General features: G+C 43.6%; 2 protein-coding genes across 4 annotated transcripts in view; one reads left to right on the top strand and one right to left on the bottom strand.

Annotated features, from left to right (window-relative positions):
- Nucleotides 1-3518: 3518 nt before the first annotated feature.
- Nucleotides 3519-16936, bottom strand: SMCR8 (SMCR8-C9orf72 complex subunit). Its single transcript, XM_075179234.1, has 2 exons — nt 14388-16936; nt 3519-7367 (listed from the first exon to the last, which is right to left on the bottom strand). The coding sequence occupies exons 1-2, from the start codon at nt 16811-16813 to the stop codon at nt 6914-6916; spliced, it is 2880 nt and encodes a 959-aa protein (XP_075035335.1). The 5' UTR covers nt 16814-16936; the 3' UTR covers nt 3519-6913.
- TOP3A (DNA topoisomerase III alpha) overlaps nt 16864-17727 on the top strand; it is a 22989-nt gene continuing 22125 nt past the window's right edge. For 2 of the 3 annotated variants that reach the window (XM_075179233.1, XM_075179231.1), the window contains exon 1: nt 16864-17110. The gene's annotated coding sequence lies outside the window, so the exon portion shown is untranslated. Of the gene's footprint in view, nt 17124-17727 lie in introns of all 3 variants that reach the window. The other variant, XM_075179232.1, reaches the window with a different exon arrangement.

Here is a 17727-nt window from a genome sequence, read left to right as displayed (position 1 = left end):
GCCACACACAATAGAATGGGAGATTAGTTCATCATTTATTTGAGGTTGGATTCCAGCATGGCAGACAACACAAATTTGGCTTTATGGGTTCTGACGTGCGCCCATACCCTCCTCTGGCCAGATAGCCTCTATCTACTACATGTAATAAATCTTTGTCACAGCAGCTGCTTTAGAACTACAATTCCCATCATGCACAGTCACCAGGTCGCTGGAGCTCACGTCACAGAGGTTTCTTGGTCTTCTATTGATAACTAAATGGCTGCTGTACCACAATCCCTGTAGTATGTGTCAGCAGATGGTACACAAGAATTGGTCTTGCTAAAGTGCCTGTAATGTGATTCATCCTGTTGGTTTTGGACCCTGAGTGTTATGTGTTCTTAGCGAAGGTGCTGGAGACGTTAGGCAAGACCTAGCGCTCCAGTGAGCTACTGGGCGACTGAATTAGGAATTAATACAGACACGCATGCTGTGTCTGAGATACAAAACCATAGCTTGAATGAACGTAAGAATACAAGTTGTTGTTTTTTGGGGACTGTTATTACAATGTCAGAATTTTAATATTAAGCCAAAATATATGTTTCAATTTCTGAGCAAACAGTTTCACAGTTTTACAAAGAAAAATATATAATAAATACATTTCACATTGTGTCATTTACAGAGGTATTACAGACAATCAGTGCACCTGTAACAATGTACACACAACACTACCAGCCTGAACAACGTGCTCAACGTCGTTACCATCGATATGCAAGTGATGAAGTTTAAACTTATAGCTAAAAAAGTCAACTTAATAATCAAGTGCGCACTATAGGTGGAGAAAGCTGTCCATCAAACGTTCAAAACAACAAAAAACTTTATTTGAACACGTCATGCTGGTGCTGAGAACAAGGCAAAATATAAAACAGCAATTTTTTCCCAACAAAAGCGGACAAACATTTGATATAAAAGACTAACACCTACGTAGAGTGACCACGTGGAAACGTATGGCTAGGATAACATGTATTTTGTGTTCATTTGGACGCAATCTGGTTTAGTGTTGACCTCAACGTTAATCAATCTGTGGCTCCCTACTGTGGTAGAACTACCATTGGCTGGTAGTGCATGCTGGGTCTTGTAGTCCCACAACAGTTAGAGCTATAGGTTGCCTACTCTTGGTTTACTGTATGGCTGACTTTAGAAATGGCCTAACCATTTGCGAATATGTCCACAGGCCTGGGACGGTTTTGATTATTAAGGTCAGATGTGCAGTAATTACAGACAGCAAAGCCAGCCATTCTCATCTCCCAGTCTTATAGGACCAACTACAGCAGTGATGGCTAACCTGTGACACTACAATCCCCAGCATGCTTTGCCAGTAGATAACTAGCTGATAGCTGACAGAGCATGCTGGGACTTGTAGTTTCAAAACACCTGGAGTGTCACAGATTAGCCATCACTGAACTACAGCCTCCAGCACAATGCCTGTACTACTGCCAACTACCACTATGGGCTTATTCTATAGGAGCACAGTACACACAGCTTTATAAACGGTGTTTAAGGGGTTTTCCACCTTCACGCGACTAGCATTGGCTTATACACGCCCTCCCGCAACTTGCACTAAAGACCACATTTTTCGTTGCTGTTTCCACGTGCGCGGATTAGAGATATCACTATAATAATCAGAGGCAGGGACACAAAGCTGTGGTCTGAATATACCTATAGCCAATGCAGAGAGCAGCGCCCTAAACAGGCGCATGTGAGGACATGGCTGAAGAGCACAGAATGAAAGCTAAGTTTAGTGAGAACGGGAGGAGAATCTTATGGAAAGTAACATAAGATGAGGTGGTTTCAGCGATAATAGCACTTATAGAAAATATTTAAAAATTGAACCAAAAGTAAAATTTAGTCTTAAAGGGGCTCTTTTGTGACAGGCAACCTGACACACCTCAGGGACCACATGACCGCTTGTCAAACCTTCAAAAAGGCCACACGTTACCACCATCAATATCAGTAATAAGTTAAACCATTACGTTTATCAAACAAAGAGACTCCTATCTAACGACATCAGCAGGCATTGTAAAATAATATTATAAGTTACAACATATATATCAGATACTAAAGCAGACAGGAGCTGGGGCCGCGGGTGAAGGAAGGCTGGGGGGCAGTCTGTTGCCCATCACTGTCCTGAGTAGTCCTGTAAATTGGGACTTACAGCCTTCTGCCCCCCATCATTTCATGCAAATCAGCTGCCAGTCCTCTACATCCGCCATTGTATGATCACTGGATTGGTTGCGGCCTTCACCCAATAGCCTCCAGCTCACACAGCCTTCCCATTGAAGCACTACATGGGGGAGGGGGGGGGGGGGGGGGGAGATCGCAGAGGTTACCTAAAGAGCAGCCTTCTTTGAACGGACGTTAGCAAAGACTTTTTTGCCCTCAAAAACAACTTTTATACCATTCAGTTTACTCCAAAAACAATGTTTTAAGAAACATTTGAAACTAATACTTTTTAGAATATTGACTAATTTAATGTAAGAATTTTAATTATTGAACATATTTTGCTCCATGGATATAAAATAACCCTCTAAAATGAGAGGAAGGAATAGGACATACGGATCAATGTGGAGTGTTCTAGAGACACTCTACACAACAGATAATACATCCCAGAGTAGGACTTCCAACGTTTATCAGCATTATTATGGCTTTATTTTATATATTACTTAAACATACACTGTGCTGGAAGAATAATCCCAATGCATCCTGGATGCACACTGTTACATGGCCATATTCCCACTAACCCCCATAATGCTCCATTATTCTAAGTTTGATTTCTGGGGAAATAATTGCAAGACTGTCCCAATTAAGCTGGATACAGACAGGAGTTATCAACATGTTACTGTAACATATAGCAATGATACATTTACTTTCAGTCTAACATATCCAATCAATGGCCTAATTGGTTGCAATTAGTTCTTAAACAAGTTTTATTAATATTCCATTCCTATGTATAAAGTTGCTTTAACAAACTTACAAAGCTGTTTCATTGTCCTTGAAACCTAACTTTATAACAGGTCTCTGCCATCCAGATAAAGCTTCCCGGTCACATGGGGTATACAGTCAGATTAAAGGGTCATTACAGCGAATCCCACCCACGTCACTTTCTTGCTGCGATACTAATTAAAGCAAAAGAAGACGAGGCTGCAACGACAATGGAGGATTGTGACGAGAAGCTCTGCCAATCCATCAATCTCTGCCTAGGACACCAGCTCCAGTCATTCAGCAAATGCTTGGCCAGGGGCTAATCACACGATAGGCAAAAACCATTATACCGCATATGATGGCTAGAATCAGTAACTGAATAATGCCATCATGCACCCTTACTGACACTTTGATAGTTGTTGGACTGCACCGTGATGGTACGGAGAGAGACATCCAGCGTCCAAGTGATTCTAATTTGCAGCCCTAAAACCTTATCGTTGTGACAGCTAAATTAAATGGTTCTACCGGACAGACAGGAAAACAAACGGGAAGCACAGACACACAGTAAAACAGGTTTAATGAAATCACACCACAGCCGACCCATGGGAAGATTGGCAACTTGCTTCTTAGCATGACATATGTCCTCTGTACTATTTCTGCATAGCATCACAAGACCAAGCACATGGTTCTCACACGTCTTTTCAATTAGTGCAAATAATTACATGGAAAGAAACAGGAAATAAAAAAAATACATGGCTGATCAGTGCATGTACAGTAACGTAACCAAACAGAATTATAGAATGACAACAAAATTAACACTTACAGGCAATTAGAACTCACAACCAACCCCCAACACAGTAAACTCAGTTCATACCGGACATGCAGGACTTGGCAAATCTACACCTGGGAATTACAGCAACTAAAATAAATATATTGGCACAGGGCTGGACAAGATTATGTGTAAGTCAGGAGCAGTTAGTCTAACACTAGGCCAGACGCACCTTCTAGTGGTCATGAAGCCTGGGAGAGCTAGTAGGTGCCAGCGGTATATTGCTAGACACCGTGGCTTGTCCGGTCCTGGACTCGTAGCTCTGAATCTTATACTTCTGTAATTCCAGCCAAGTATAGGACTCAGCCCCGTCTAGCAGGGTCTTGTAAGCTCTCGCTTGTTACTATGAAACTGATTCCCATTGAGCCTATGACTGGTAGTGACTGGAGATTAGGATACCTTGAGTTTTAGTAACTAGAAGGTCAACTTTGCCCCGTAGCTTATAAAGTTTATTTTCCTGAATACTGATAAGGTAACAGATTAGGCACCCTATGTGTTATAGGGTAGTCTAGAAACATGGTGGAAGCTAAAAATGATCTTCAAAATGCCTTCGATGGGACTATATATTATAACACCGTATTCTATTAAAAAATATTTTTTCCCCCTCCTATCGTAGTCCTTAAAAAGTATTGTTTTCCCCATGCTTAAGCCTCACACACACATGCGTCAATGAGGCCACTGTAATGCGTTACACTGAACTTTTGTTCAACACATCGTTAAGGCGAAAGAAAGCCCCCAAAAAACAGGGACTGCCTAAATATTATTCTTTGACTGTACAATGAACAACTAATCAAGAGAATGAGCTCACTGAGTGTCTGAGTGATGTCACCAACTTCTAGTGAATTGACTGGCTGCATTCTCAATGAGTTCCTGATTGGGTGGGGATGAGAGCACTTAAATACAGAGGGACAAGCTGCCTGACCAAACACATAGGGGCTGATTCCATTAGCCGCGAGGGCCCGCAGGAAGTTTCTGCTCACAAAACCAGGAAGGACAGTACAGAAAACCTTGCTCATGAGCGAAGATTATTACCAGAAACATCCCTCAGAGACTCATCATTCGAGCTTCCTACTGGACCCCGTGGCTGATTCGCTCCCATAGGGAAAAAAAACACAATACATTTTAAAACCTGAAATAACTGAATTGTGTAAGCCACTTCGTTTTTGCTGAACAGCTCAAGATGTTTGGCACCTCTAACAACGCCCACTGATCCGCGTACAGTAACAGGAGATGATTACAGAGTTCAGTCTGAAACATCAAGACTAATATAAAAGATTTAATGTGAACATCACAGCAGGGTTAAGCTGGGACATACGTATGGTGTGATGATTCAGGCACGGGAGAGCCGGCGAGGAGCCTGATGTGAAACAAACGTTTCGGTATAGGGGCCTCACAGTGGCTCTCTTCAGACGTCCACAACCATGCATGCTCTACTGCTCTCAAGTGTGAACAAGTCTGTCACTAACACTTTTATTCCTGGACAACTCTATTAAAAGATTAGGGCTACCGATTCCTTCGTTTCCATTCTAGATACAGCACAGGGTAATGTGCCCAAAATAAAAATACTTAATCATCTTCTGTGCTGCAATACGTTTGGGCTCCTTGGTGTGACACAAGCACCTCTAGGGATCTGTAAATGGTTAAAAAGCACAGACCACGGGATGAACTGGCAGGACACGGTATTCCCGTCACCCTTCCCATGACCAGCAAAATGCCTCGGCCAACAGGTGTTTTGTTTTCCTCAGCCTGGCGGTACATGTGTCAGTGAGAGATCTGATTACAGAGCAGATGTTATTGCAGTTATGGCTGAAGATTACATGAGGAATATGTACAATATTACGTCTGACCTCTGGGTAGTTTAGCAGCGAATAACTTGTGTTAATTGCAAAAAAAACAAAATCTAAAAAAAACCCAAATCATTCTACATGGTGGGTGAAGATAGGATACGAATGCTGCTAGGAGAGAGCGGCTGTTTAAATATTCTGTATTTTCATCAAGGTCTGTAAACCATTCGCCCTGACACGCGTCTTTGTATCGGATACTAAACTTGCTTTTACCCTTGCTAGAAGAGGTCTACGTGCCATGATATTGTCGGGAACACATAAATTCCAATATTTATACGCTGTCCACACTGTGACTGGTCTAACGCTCATAGCAAGTTTATAGGATCAAACACCAGCGGGGGGGAGGGGTCATTTTTATACCAGGTCTGGCCAACGTGTGGCTCTCCAGGTGTTGGGAAACTACAAGCCCCAGCATGCTCTGCCAGCAGATAGTCAGCCGATAGATGGGAGGGTAAAGCTGGGATTTGTAGTTTTGCAAACACCTGGAGAGCCGCAGGTTGGCCAGGCCCGGTCTATACTTACGTCATATTGTAAAGGGATGTCCTCTACTAGTTAAAATATATCTAGCAGAATGTTTTCACAACCACAACACAATCCCAGCATGCTCGGAGAGTCAATACACAGCAGATGGAACCGTTTCATTAGCTGAACGAATAGTCACAAGAATGCAGCGTATCAAATTACTAGTAAGTAATGCCATTACTGTAAAATGAAGGACAGCAGGTCTAAGCGATGTGATATGCTAAACAATGGATACACTTTAAACCAGGCCTGTCCAACCTGCGGCCCTCCAGATGTTGTGAAACTACAAGTCCCAGCATGCCCTTCCAGCTATCAACAGGTTGTCTACTGGCAAAGCATGCTGGGGCTTGTAGTTTCACAACACCTGGAGGGCCGCAGGTTGGACAGGCCTGCTTTAAACGCTCATTGCTCCCATCCAAAGCACGCTATAGGTTTGTGTGTCGTTACCAAACTGTACTTCTTCCACTTCTGCAAAGCAGGTGAAACGCGTTTCACTTACTCACCTTCCTCTGGCCCTGAAACTAATGGTTCTCTGCCGCACGGACACCCATGGCTGGCCCCTGGTCTAGGATCTCAGTAGTATAATATGTAAGGACAACACAACAATCTGGAAAACATCACCCAACATGGAACAAATAAACAAACAAGACTTTAAAAAAAAAAAAAATCTGTCCCAAGGTGCAAAACTGCCATTCTCCAAAGACTTTTACACATCCACAAGTCCCTTTGGGAGAGATGGTTCTACGTTGCATTCCAGGTTTCAAATTTTGTATAAAACGCTGGGGATATAGTCGAATCTGAGCACAGGGAGGAGCTGCGTCCCCGATTCCCTTAGGTAATGCATTTTGAGAAGCTCCGAGAGGTATTCTACTATTTTACTGTCCTCCTGCGTGAGTCCGAGCAGCCGGTGCAAGAAATCGGCCCTGCGCTGTGCGATGGACTCCTCGCTTTCCTTCTCCCGGATGGGGAGGTGCACGTGGGGGCAGAAGGTGAAGAGGAACGCCTTGGAGCTCAGCTGCGTCAGCATACTCTGGACGTGCATGTAGTACGTGCTGCCCTTTCTGATCTGTGTGCGGTGGTCCGCCAGCCTCTGCAAGAGGTTTCCCCGGTACACGGGGCAGCGCAAGGTTTTGTTGTCCGCGTCTAGGACGCTGGCGTATCGGCTGTAGCGGTTCAGGGAGTGGAGGGTGTTGGAGCCGGACGGAGAGACCCCTCTGTAGCAGGAAAAAAAAATATTTTAAAGACAAATGTAGTTTTAAAGGGTCTTTATATTAAAATATTTGTTTTTTTGTTGCATTTTTTTTTTTTTTTTTTTAAAACCCAGTACAACCCTGTTGTAAAACAGGTCTAGTTCCCTGCTGAAAAAACTTTATCCAGCAAGTGGTTTACCACGCTTCATTGCTATTTGGCCACTAGATGGCAGTGCTACATTCAGAGTAATTACTGTTCATATTCATAAATAAATCGTAATATAAGTTTACTGCACATAACACGTGCCCAGATGTGTGTGTCGTATAAAATCTATATTAAATATCTTTGCCTACTGCTTTTACTTCTTTGTGTCATTCATATCAGTCCCTGCCCCATTGGAGATTACAGGCTAAAGTCAGCACTATGAGGAAGAAAGACTATCCCTCTGTGTTGTCCATCTTACACTACTCTAAATAATGTTATAGGCTGTTATTGTGTCATGCGTACTGCCTTGCTGAATGCTCACTGAAGCGGACTGCGTAGGTCTACACAGCAGTTTCAGGGTTAAACTACGGTTCAGTAAACAGCTAGCAGTGCAAGCTCCAGCGGAAGCCACACCTCACACATTAATAACATTGCTTCTCCTGCACTAGATGAGTGGGGGCCACATTGTCAAATATGGATAACTTTATTGACATTTCCTACTAACAATCGGAGAGCCTGGTGTGGTTGTAGATCTGCTCCCTATGCCAGGCTCCAGCATGTCCATTTAAAGGTCTTCTGCTGCCCTCTTCACCTGCACTCTGTAAGCATCTAAACTGCGTCTTGTAGTCTACCATGTTCATCACTGTTTTGTAGAGGTTTCCCCTTATTACATTTGGAGCTATTCAACAATGGATTAACACTGCAAATAGTGATGGTAACAGGAACACAAAAGTAGCTCACTGTCAATACGCAATACAGCAGCTTTCCATCAGCAAGAGGAAACCCAGGTTATCAGAGAGAGTGCCCGAGACGAGCAGACTTGCTCTTTAGGATATCCGTTCCCTCCAATCCCCTTTAGTAGAAACAAGGACGTAGTCGCTCTATATAACGTGTATTGTTGGATGTCCTCTGGTTTCCTCTCCGAGTATCACAGAGAAGCTAAATATTTAATTGTCTACTGGACACAGTAGTGACTAACCAAATAGTAAATCCAGTTTTATATACTTCACCCTGACTTTTATAGGACATTGTGATATATTTGTGACATATCTTTTTAGGACATGCTAATTTGGACATTCAACAAGCCAAAATAAATTTTAAGTTGTGTGGATTCTTAATTAGATAAGTATAATCATTCACATTGTATGTTTATTCACATGAAGTATTATGTTCCTACATGCTTCACTATACTGCGCACCATATATATATATATATATATATATATATATATCTATATATATATATATATATATATATATATATATATATCTATATCTCTATCATCAGTTATTTATATAGCACCACTAATTCCTCAGCGCTGTACAGAGAACTCACTCACATCTGTCCCCATTGGAACTTACAGTCTAAATTCCCTGACACACACACACACACACACACACACACACACACACGAGTCAATTTGTTAGCAGCCAATTAACCTACCAGTATGTTTTTGGAGTGTGGGAGGAAACCAGAGCACCTGGAGGAAACCCACACAAACACAGGGAGAACATACAAACTCCACACAGATAAGGCCATGGTCAGGAATCAAACTCATGACCCCAGCGCTGTGAGGTAGAAGTGCTGACCACTGAGCCACCGTGCTATAATATATATTATATATATATATATCTATATATCTATATCACAGCTGTTAGCATTGCACTGTCTCACACCACTAGGTTTGACACCCACCAGGGCCCTATCTGTATGGTGTATGGACACTCTCCCCGTCTTTGCCTCTCACACCCCAAAAACATACTGGTTAACTGTCTTTTGGACCAAAGTAAATAGACCCTAGGATGTGGGTGTGGGTGAGAATTTTCAAGCTCTAATAACTGATTCTATATTCTCTGCATAATATGCAGATCTAATAAGTGTAAACACACACAGTAAGAATGTGGCTGTGGATATTGCATGGTAGAAGGCTTAGGACAAGTCATGTTGATGTGTAAGAGTTGTGAAGACACGGTGCAGTCACTGTACACGGCCTGCCTGTGTCTGACCTATAAACACACGTCCTCCTACTACATTAGTGGATAAAAGTATCTGGCTGCAGGCCTAGAGCACTGGAACGGGTATCTGCCAGCAATTTCTGAGGTAAAACAGAGCAGGTTTTAAGAAACAACAGACCTCTGGAGCTTATATAATCAGTAAATACAACCATCTGGTAATGACACTGTACAGTTTCCAGAAATAATTTGATACTGGGACTTTGTAGGAGGTTTAGCCTTAATTTGATTAAAAAGCAGAATGAGAGTGTAGGCGGTGATGGGGAGATATTCAGAGCCGGCTTAGACAATCCCTGTCTCTCTTCAGATAGTGTGGAACTACAAGTGGCAGCATGCCTTAAATGGCAGTTTCTCTACAATAGACAGTATGCCCAAGGCTGCATTAGATACTGTACAGTAGATAAATCGACTGTTACTATCAAAACAGCTTCTACATAAACACCACTTATTTAGTATGTGATTATATATATATCTAATATATATAAGCCTAGCGGCGTGTGTTAGTGTGTGTGGAAAAAACTATTTTCTCAGAAAGGGCTCATCCAATTGACCTGAAATTTGGTATACTGACATTATTTGACAAAAAAAATTAGACTAGTGAAGTCAGTTAACTTCCATCATCCCCCCTTCCCCCCGTGGGAGGGGTAGTAAAGGCTAAATTTACCAGTTGAGGGCTCAAACTCTTGACCGTGTGGGTATTTATTTACCAGAGCCTGTGTTTGGTCATGGACAATTGTATGTCACATTTTCACGAGTACGGAGAAGCAGTGATGTGAAAGTGCAGGTTATGAATACTGCCCTTCAAGGAAGACTGATTGAGCACAGCGATAAGGTGTTTAGCAGAAATGTTGTGTATCAAGAGGTTTTAGAACAGTAAAATGATGGAGATTAAGGATATGGCGATGAAGATGAAGGATGAGGTGATGGAGAAGAACGATGAGGTGGTGACATGTGGACAAAACCACGTTAAAAAAGGGCGCTTACGTCGGGAAGTAACGCTCTTCCCCTGAGGAGGCCTGGCCTAGCCCCAAATGCATGACAAGAACCTTTTTAACACCTTAAGTAGCTTGATTTGACTAGAATGCATGAGTATCATGCACGGGTTAACTTGTGTGTGTGTGTGTGTATATATATATATATATATATATATATATATATATATATATATATATATAGACACACACACCACATGTTTAGTGTATATATATTTATTTTTTGGAAGTTATTCGGCTACTTTGAACCCACATTACTGTAACCCTAACACGTGCACTCTTATATCGTAGAATTCAGTCCACATTTTGCACTGATGAGCGCCAACATGATTGAAACAGTTTGCGAGTTGGACTGGTGGCTCTACATCTGTATCCAACAGCCAGTGGCACCCAAGGCGATTTTTGGATATCTAGAATCACTAGGACAAGGTTTAATCATTCCTTTCTTGGTTCTGGGGAATAATGCTGGTTTATTACATACATTCTGTTACCAGGCAGCTCCTAGTATATTATTTATAGTTAAATTATTATAGTTAAGGGATCTTACGTTCCTTCTAACCCAACCTTACTGTAGCCCCTGATCGGTGCATAGTTTGTATACAAACACCAGACACACTCTAGCGGTAAACAGGGTGAGCAGAATAGACACATGTAAAATACACAAGCTGGGGGCTGTACTGCAATAGCTGTGCACAAAATGCTTTACTTTGGGGGTTGTCAGTAAATCATGAGCCTGAACATCTCAATAAGGTCCTGACCTCTTTGCATATACATTGAATGCTGCAACACACAAGAAATGTCTCCACTCCCAACCACTACTAAACTGATAATCCCTGGGAAGCAAACATTAATCAATCCGATTTACTACATAATTATGCAAATATAAAACTTATTAAAATGGTAACACTACATTAATACAAATGTGTAAAATGCAGCTTAAACCTTAGTTACCAGACTCCCCCACCTACATACATGCTTTACTTTTGAAGTAATAGCTACTGTGAGGGAGCTGTAACTTGTTGAAGGTCTGTATCTTGTCTCACACTGGTTGCTGGATAAAGCTGGGTACACACTACAGAAATTACGACCAACTTTTACATGCGACCGATGTTCCGATCGCCATGGACTGCATACACACCAGCCTTGTTTAGGACGATAAAGGGAAGAGCGGACGTCCCTTTAGCGGCTTTTTACAGCCATGTTGTCGTGAGCAATGACTGTAATTTCGTACACATCGGTCGGAAGTTTATACACACTACACAACGGAAAAGAGATTGGAACTAAAATATTAAACGGTACGACCAACCAAATGAGGCGACAATCGCCCATTTGGGCAGACTTTCGACCATCGTGTCACTGCACACACTGACCCGACTTTTGAGCGAGCGGTCGTATGTCGGCTGTTTGAGCCGATTATTGGATGAAAACTGTGTAGTGTGTACCCAGCTTAAGATTTACTTGTGCAGATTGTGGTGAGCACTTGTATACATTTCTACAATAAAGTGGTCTTTGTAAGCATTCTCACAGTGTGACTATACATTTCATTGTGTTGACTTTTGGATGAAAACCAATAATAGCAGCCATAAGGGTTACGCATTCTTAGCAACGCACAAGTAAATAGGTTAGAAACAACTTTACAACATGCTCCACTAAAAGCCAGCAGAAAAATTCATAATTTGTAAATTCATTTTGCTTTTCAACTTAAATCCAAAAAGAATGTAGTGTCAAAATATAAAGTAGAGAGATTTATTTTAAATATGTTTAGGTATAGGGGGAGAGGCCTTATTAACTATGCCTTACTAGTCAACATTGCTTTGGCAGTAGCAGAAAGCCTATTTAATCCAATGTCCTGGACAGTTACAAGACTAAAAAAAACAGGTTGCACGTTTGTACTAAAATTTTGACTAGACAAACTGGGGCCAGAAATTTGCCACTTTGTCCAAGAAGCAGTGGCGGATCCAGGGGGGGACGATCGGGGCGATCGCCCCCCCCCTCCTAGCAGGGGCTTGCTGCTGACGGCAGCACACCGTGCAGGTCCGTTCAGCATTGACAGTGTGCTGCCCGGCTGCTCTGATTGTGTTTTAAACACAATCAGAGCAGCGGGACAGCACACTGCCAATGCTAAACGGACCTGCACAGTGTGCAGCAGTCAGCAGCCTTAGAAATTAGAAAGGGGGCGGGGCCTAAATCCCCCCCCCCTAAAATCGCCCCGGGTAGAGCAGTTGCCTAGATCCGCCCCTGCCAAGAAGCTGGAACTAGTTTAATTGCATTAACTATAATATGGTTATAAAATCTAATATAATAGGTTTCCAATTGGTTTCTATCAATTTCGTTAATGACTTTTCACATAGGCTATTCACGGTCACTTATTTAATGACGTCAACACCAGTGGCCAAAGGCCACACGCACATCAATGTGAGGAGGGGGAGACAGCATCTCCCAGCTTTAGAACTCATTATCCTTTAGTTAAGACAGCCAATGTGTGTTAAGTCTTCAATACGATGATTGGCCAACAACATTTCCCCAAAATGAAGATTGGATTTTTTACTGAATCTGATGAACGTTTCTGGTCCAGACACAAAACGATGCTGGGCCAGATCATTTGAAAAGGATCCACTTCGCCAACTAGATCATCCCATGTGGACACTTAAAGACACAGTAAACTCCAAGAACGGTGTCTAGACACTGGATATGGCAGACATAGTCCCATGAATATCGGAGGGAGGGAATATTTTGGGCTGTCAGTTTCTAGACTGCCTCCCCCCTTTTCTTGATTTCTGATATACTTTAAGACTTTCTTGACCTGTATTACCCCACTAGCATCATATCACAAATGTATTACCTGCCCATCCTACTAGGCCAGTGTTGGCTAACCTATGACACTCCAGGGGGTAAATGTATCATAGTCCGGTTTCTTCAAGTCCCGCGAGTTCGACGAGATGACAGCTAAAATTTAAAGCAGCGCTGCCTTGTAAAGGGAAACTTCCCTTTACAAGACAGCGCCGCTTTAAATTTTAGCTGTCATCTCGCCGAAAATCGCGGGACTAGAAGAAACCGGACTATGATACATTTACCCCCAGGTGTTGTGAAACTACAAGTCCCAGCATACTCTTCCAGCAATAAACTGCTATATATTGGCAGAGCATGCTGGGACTTGTAGTTTCACACATGGAGTGTCACAGGGTACTAGGCCTTGGCTCTATATAACAGTATTGCGAGATGATTATCCAACATGAGTAAGACTGACAGGAGGGAGAGAAGAGAATTAAGGGAAAGAGACAAAGAAAAACAGACTGAATAAAAATGTATATAAGACATATAAAAGCCTACAAAACTATTAGAAATAATGTGTTAACTCCCTAATACATGCATTGGGTATTTACAAAATTAAAATAAAATAAAAATCAGAATATGGTGCCTTTAAGGCAGTAGTCTAAAGCAATTTTTTTTTACCAGATTTCTCTAATGTTTTGTTTATATAACTTATTTCCCCTTCAACTTATAAAGTACATATGAGAAATGTAGTCTGTTTATGCAGAGATGTGGAACAAGATTGTTACTGGAGTGTAGACTGGGGTGTTGTCAGAAATTAATTACAATTCTTGGTGTTGCATCACATCTCTAGAACTATTCATGATGCCTATTGCAGAGCAAGATGTTGGTCTGGAATTTGTAATATTAATTCCCAACCCTGCTGCCCACAAATCTGAACACAGTCTGATTTCAGTTCCCTTTTCTTCTAAACTGCAATAATGACTCATGTAGCGAAAGGCAATCAGACATTTGCTTTTCGGCACAATTGACAGAACTTTTAGAAGTACATTTAATTCTTTACCTCTGAAGACCGATCAATTTCCACTTCTGGAAATCCGTAATTTGCAGCGGGGAAGTCACCCATGGTTTTACTGGTTTGGCAAAACGTCCATTGTTAGGGACAAACACAGACAAAGCAGTCACGAGTCTTTTCACGAAGGCTTCCTCCTCACCCAACACTACAAGAGTTCTCCCACTCAAGAGAGAGTAAACGGCGGGGTGGGAAAAGGGGTATTGTCTGATGAACATCAGTGCATTTTGGCCAGCTTTTCTTTTATGACGTTCAGTAACAGTGGCGACAGGAGGTGGGGAAGGGGTCCTGTCAGAACAAGTCGATGCACTGCTCCTATAACTTGTGGAATCAGAGTACTCGTCAAGAGTATTTTTTTCGGCATCCCTGCTGCTGAGCAAGTACCCAAATTCTGGAGCAGAGGCTACTTCACTAGGCACACTATCCACTTGTTCTACTAAGAACTTCACCTGACTAGAAGCCTGCCCCACGTGTTTACTTGGCTGGGGTGGAACACTAACAACAGGTCCATCACCACACTGTTCTGGCACAAGATCTCCAGTTAGCTCTTCTAGACTTGACTTGTCTACCCTAATACAGCAGGCAGGGTCAACGGTCAAGTCATTCTGAGAGACAGTATTAACCTTCATGGCATCTACCTCATCAGCACTTTTACCCTCATGATGGTCTCTAATCAGCTCCTCTACACAGGGCTCCTCTTCGTCAATGGCAATTTGGTAAGCTGCCCGAAAATCCTCGGGTATCACAGTGTCACAAGTACATGTACTAAGAACCTCAATGCTGTCTTCACTAATGGTTCTTCTGCTACCTGCTTTCCTCCTCAGCGGCTGTGGACTAGGATATAGTCTCAGACATGGCTGGCTCTCTGAATGAACGAGTGAGGTAGATCTCTCAGTCCTCAAGACCTCAATGCTTTCGCCACTGCTTACACTCCCTTTAGCATCAACGTCAAGATAGTCAACATTTCCCGCATTGTCACAGGCACACAGGCCAGTCTCTTCTCCGTCCCCTTCGTCATTAAATAGTTCCTGTTCGATTTTAATAGGAACGGATTCCACACTGGACTTATAAGATTCTACGCTCACTGAAGGCTTAATGATTTCAGGTTCTTCTACAAACTTGGAGCTTTGCATATTATTTCGAGCCATACCCAAGTTATCAGGATACGGCCTCTCGATCAACTTTGAATCCCAGGTTGATAGATCTTCAAATAAAAAATTTGCAATAGCTTGTTGTTCCAAGAGGGCCTTGTCAAGATGATTCATTAGTAAATAGCTTACATCACCCCTATAGCGTTTTTCGATACCAGTCAGTAGGTTAATAGATTGCGTAAAGAAATAAATATCAACAAGCTCCTCTAATGTCTTCAGTTTTTTGTCAAAACATTTGGAAGATTTCGCCTTTATAAACTTGGGAGTGTACGAGGGCCTAGGCAGGTACAAATCAGCGTCATCATTCCCTTCGGGGTCCGAGGCTACGGCCTGTTCCGACTCGTCAGGCGCAGCCTCTTCCGGCGAGCTCTCCGGCATGTATGGCTGGTAATCATCCCCTTTTAAATGCCTGTAAGGGTACGACTGTATTTGCTTCAGCAGATCCCGATGTTCGATGATGGATTTCTCCACGTTGGCCAACTCGTTGGCTTTCTCGATGGCCTGCGTGGTGTAAAACCCTTTGTCGTCGGTCTTCTGCTGGTCTTCCATCTCGGTCAGCAGGACCGTCCTAGTATAATCCAGGTCTTTCAGCTTCTTCTCCAGCTCGTTGGCGAAGGCCTTCCTGTTGCCGGTCTTGAGGCAGTCGGAGGCCTTGGAGAAGTCGCCGGAGAGCTCCAGGAACTGCTGCATGATCTTGTCCTCGTCGGTGGAGATGTAGGCCATGCAGAAGGGTCTGACGAAGCCCCTGGCCTCCAGGTCGTACAGGGTCAGGTGGTGGACGTAGGCGAAGGCCCCTTCCTTGGAGTCCCCCAGCACCACCTTGGAGTCCTCCACGAAGTTGAGCTTGGGGTAGGAGGAGCCCGGGGGGTGCCCCACGAAGGAGGCCTGGTAATCCACGGACATGATGCGCAGGGAGAAGTAGTTGAGGTCGAAGACCCCACGGACCCGCGGGTCGTCCGGGATGGTGAGCAGGGGCTGCGGCCCCACCTGCTCGGAGAACTCGGAGATGAGGATGAAGTCGCGGCTGAATTTGGCACCGGACAGCCGGGACCAGGGGCTGCTCTCCGCGTCCGAGTAAGGGAAGAGCGGCACCGAGTACTCCTCCGGCAGCGCGGGGGAGCCCCGCAGGTAGGGAGACTCATAGTCCTCCTCCCGGGTAAAGGCCACCAGGTCCGGGGATCCGATCATCGTCCCTCCCGGGGAGCCCTGCGCTGTACTCACCGACAGCCTCGCAGGGGGGAAGCCATCTTGGAGGACGGACCACATGACCGCCGCGTGACGTCACGCCTCCACGGCGAATACCGGGCGCTGCGGAGCCCGGCGGCGCTCGCGGGTCACGGGAGCCGGCTGTGGGAAGCGATTGCTGGCGGTCGCCGGACCCGCTCGCCCTCCGGGACGTCGGCCAACCCGAGAACGGTGGCGCGGGGCCTACCGGGAATTGTAGTCTGGCCGCGATCACGTGACCCCTGGTAGTTCTCTGGGAGAGAGAGGGGGACGTGTACGGGGAGAGAGGAAGGACATTCCGCAGCAGCAGCGACAAACGGCGCGGGAACAGCATAAATAGTAAATATAATAGGTGACATTACTTTATCCCACTCTCCATATTAAAGAGATTAATTCTGATAGTGCATGTTACGTGCAATGCACATTTCCTGTGAGGAATCCCATATAGTGACTGCCATTGCTGCAGGTTCCAGCTTCTGTATATGATCTAATTCTCTACATGTAATGTTGCATACAGCAGTCATCAACTAGATATGGTTCACTGATCTAAATATCTGTATATAGCAGGGAGTGACTCTCCAGCTGCCCTGGAACTACAACCTAGACATGCTGTGAGTTGTAGTTCCACAACAGCCATACAGCCCTAGATTCACTACTTCTACTGTATAATGTTACATGCACTAGTCACCTCCTAGACCCCTGTCACTAAATATCTATACCACCATGCACATGTCACATTCCAGAGGCACACATCATGAGAGAATGGCACTTTGTAACCAAATCTGCTTTTGCTACTGTTTAAACAGATATAGACCATCAGTGGCATCAGGAACAACAGCATAATATTATATATAGTATTTTTAAATGTATACCAATATAAGATTGGTATGCATTTAAAACCTACTTGTAACAGTTTGTTGTCCTCAGTGATACACCAAGATTATGCAGTCACAAAT

This window comes from Mixophyes fleayi, chromosome 7, assembly GCF_038048845.1.
Source record: "Mixophyes fleayi isolate aMixFle1 chromosome 7, aMixFle1.hap1, whole genome shotgun sequence".
Taxonomy (NCBI): Eukaryota; Metazoa; Chordata; class Amphibia; order Anura; family Limnodynastidae; genus Mixophyes; species Mixophyes fleayi.
The sequence above is the reverse complement of the archived record's forward strand: the minus strand, read 5'-3'. Positions and strand labels throughout refer to the sequence as shown.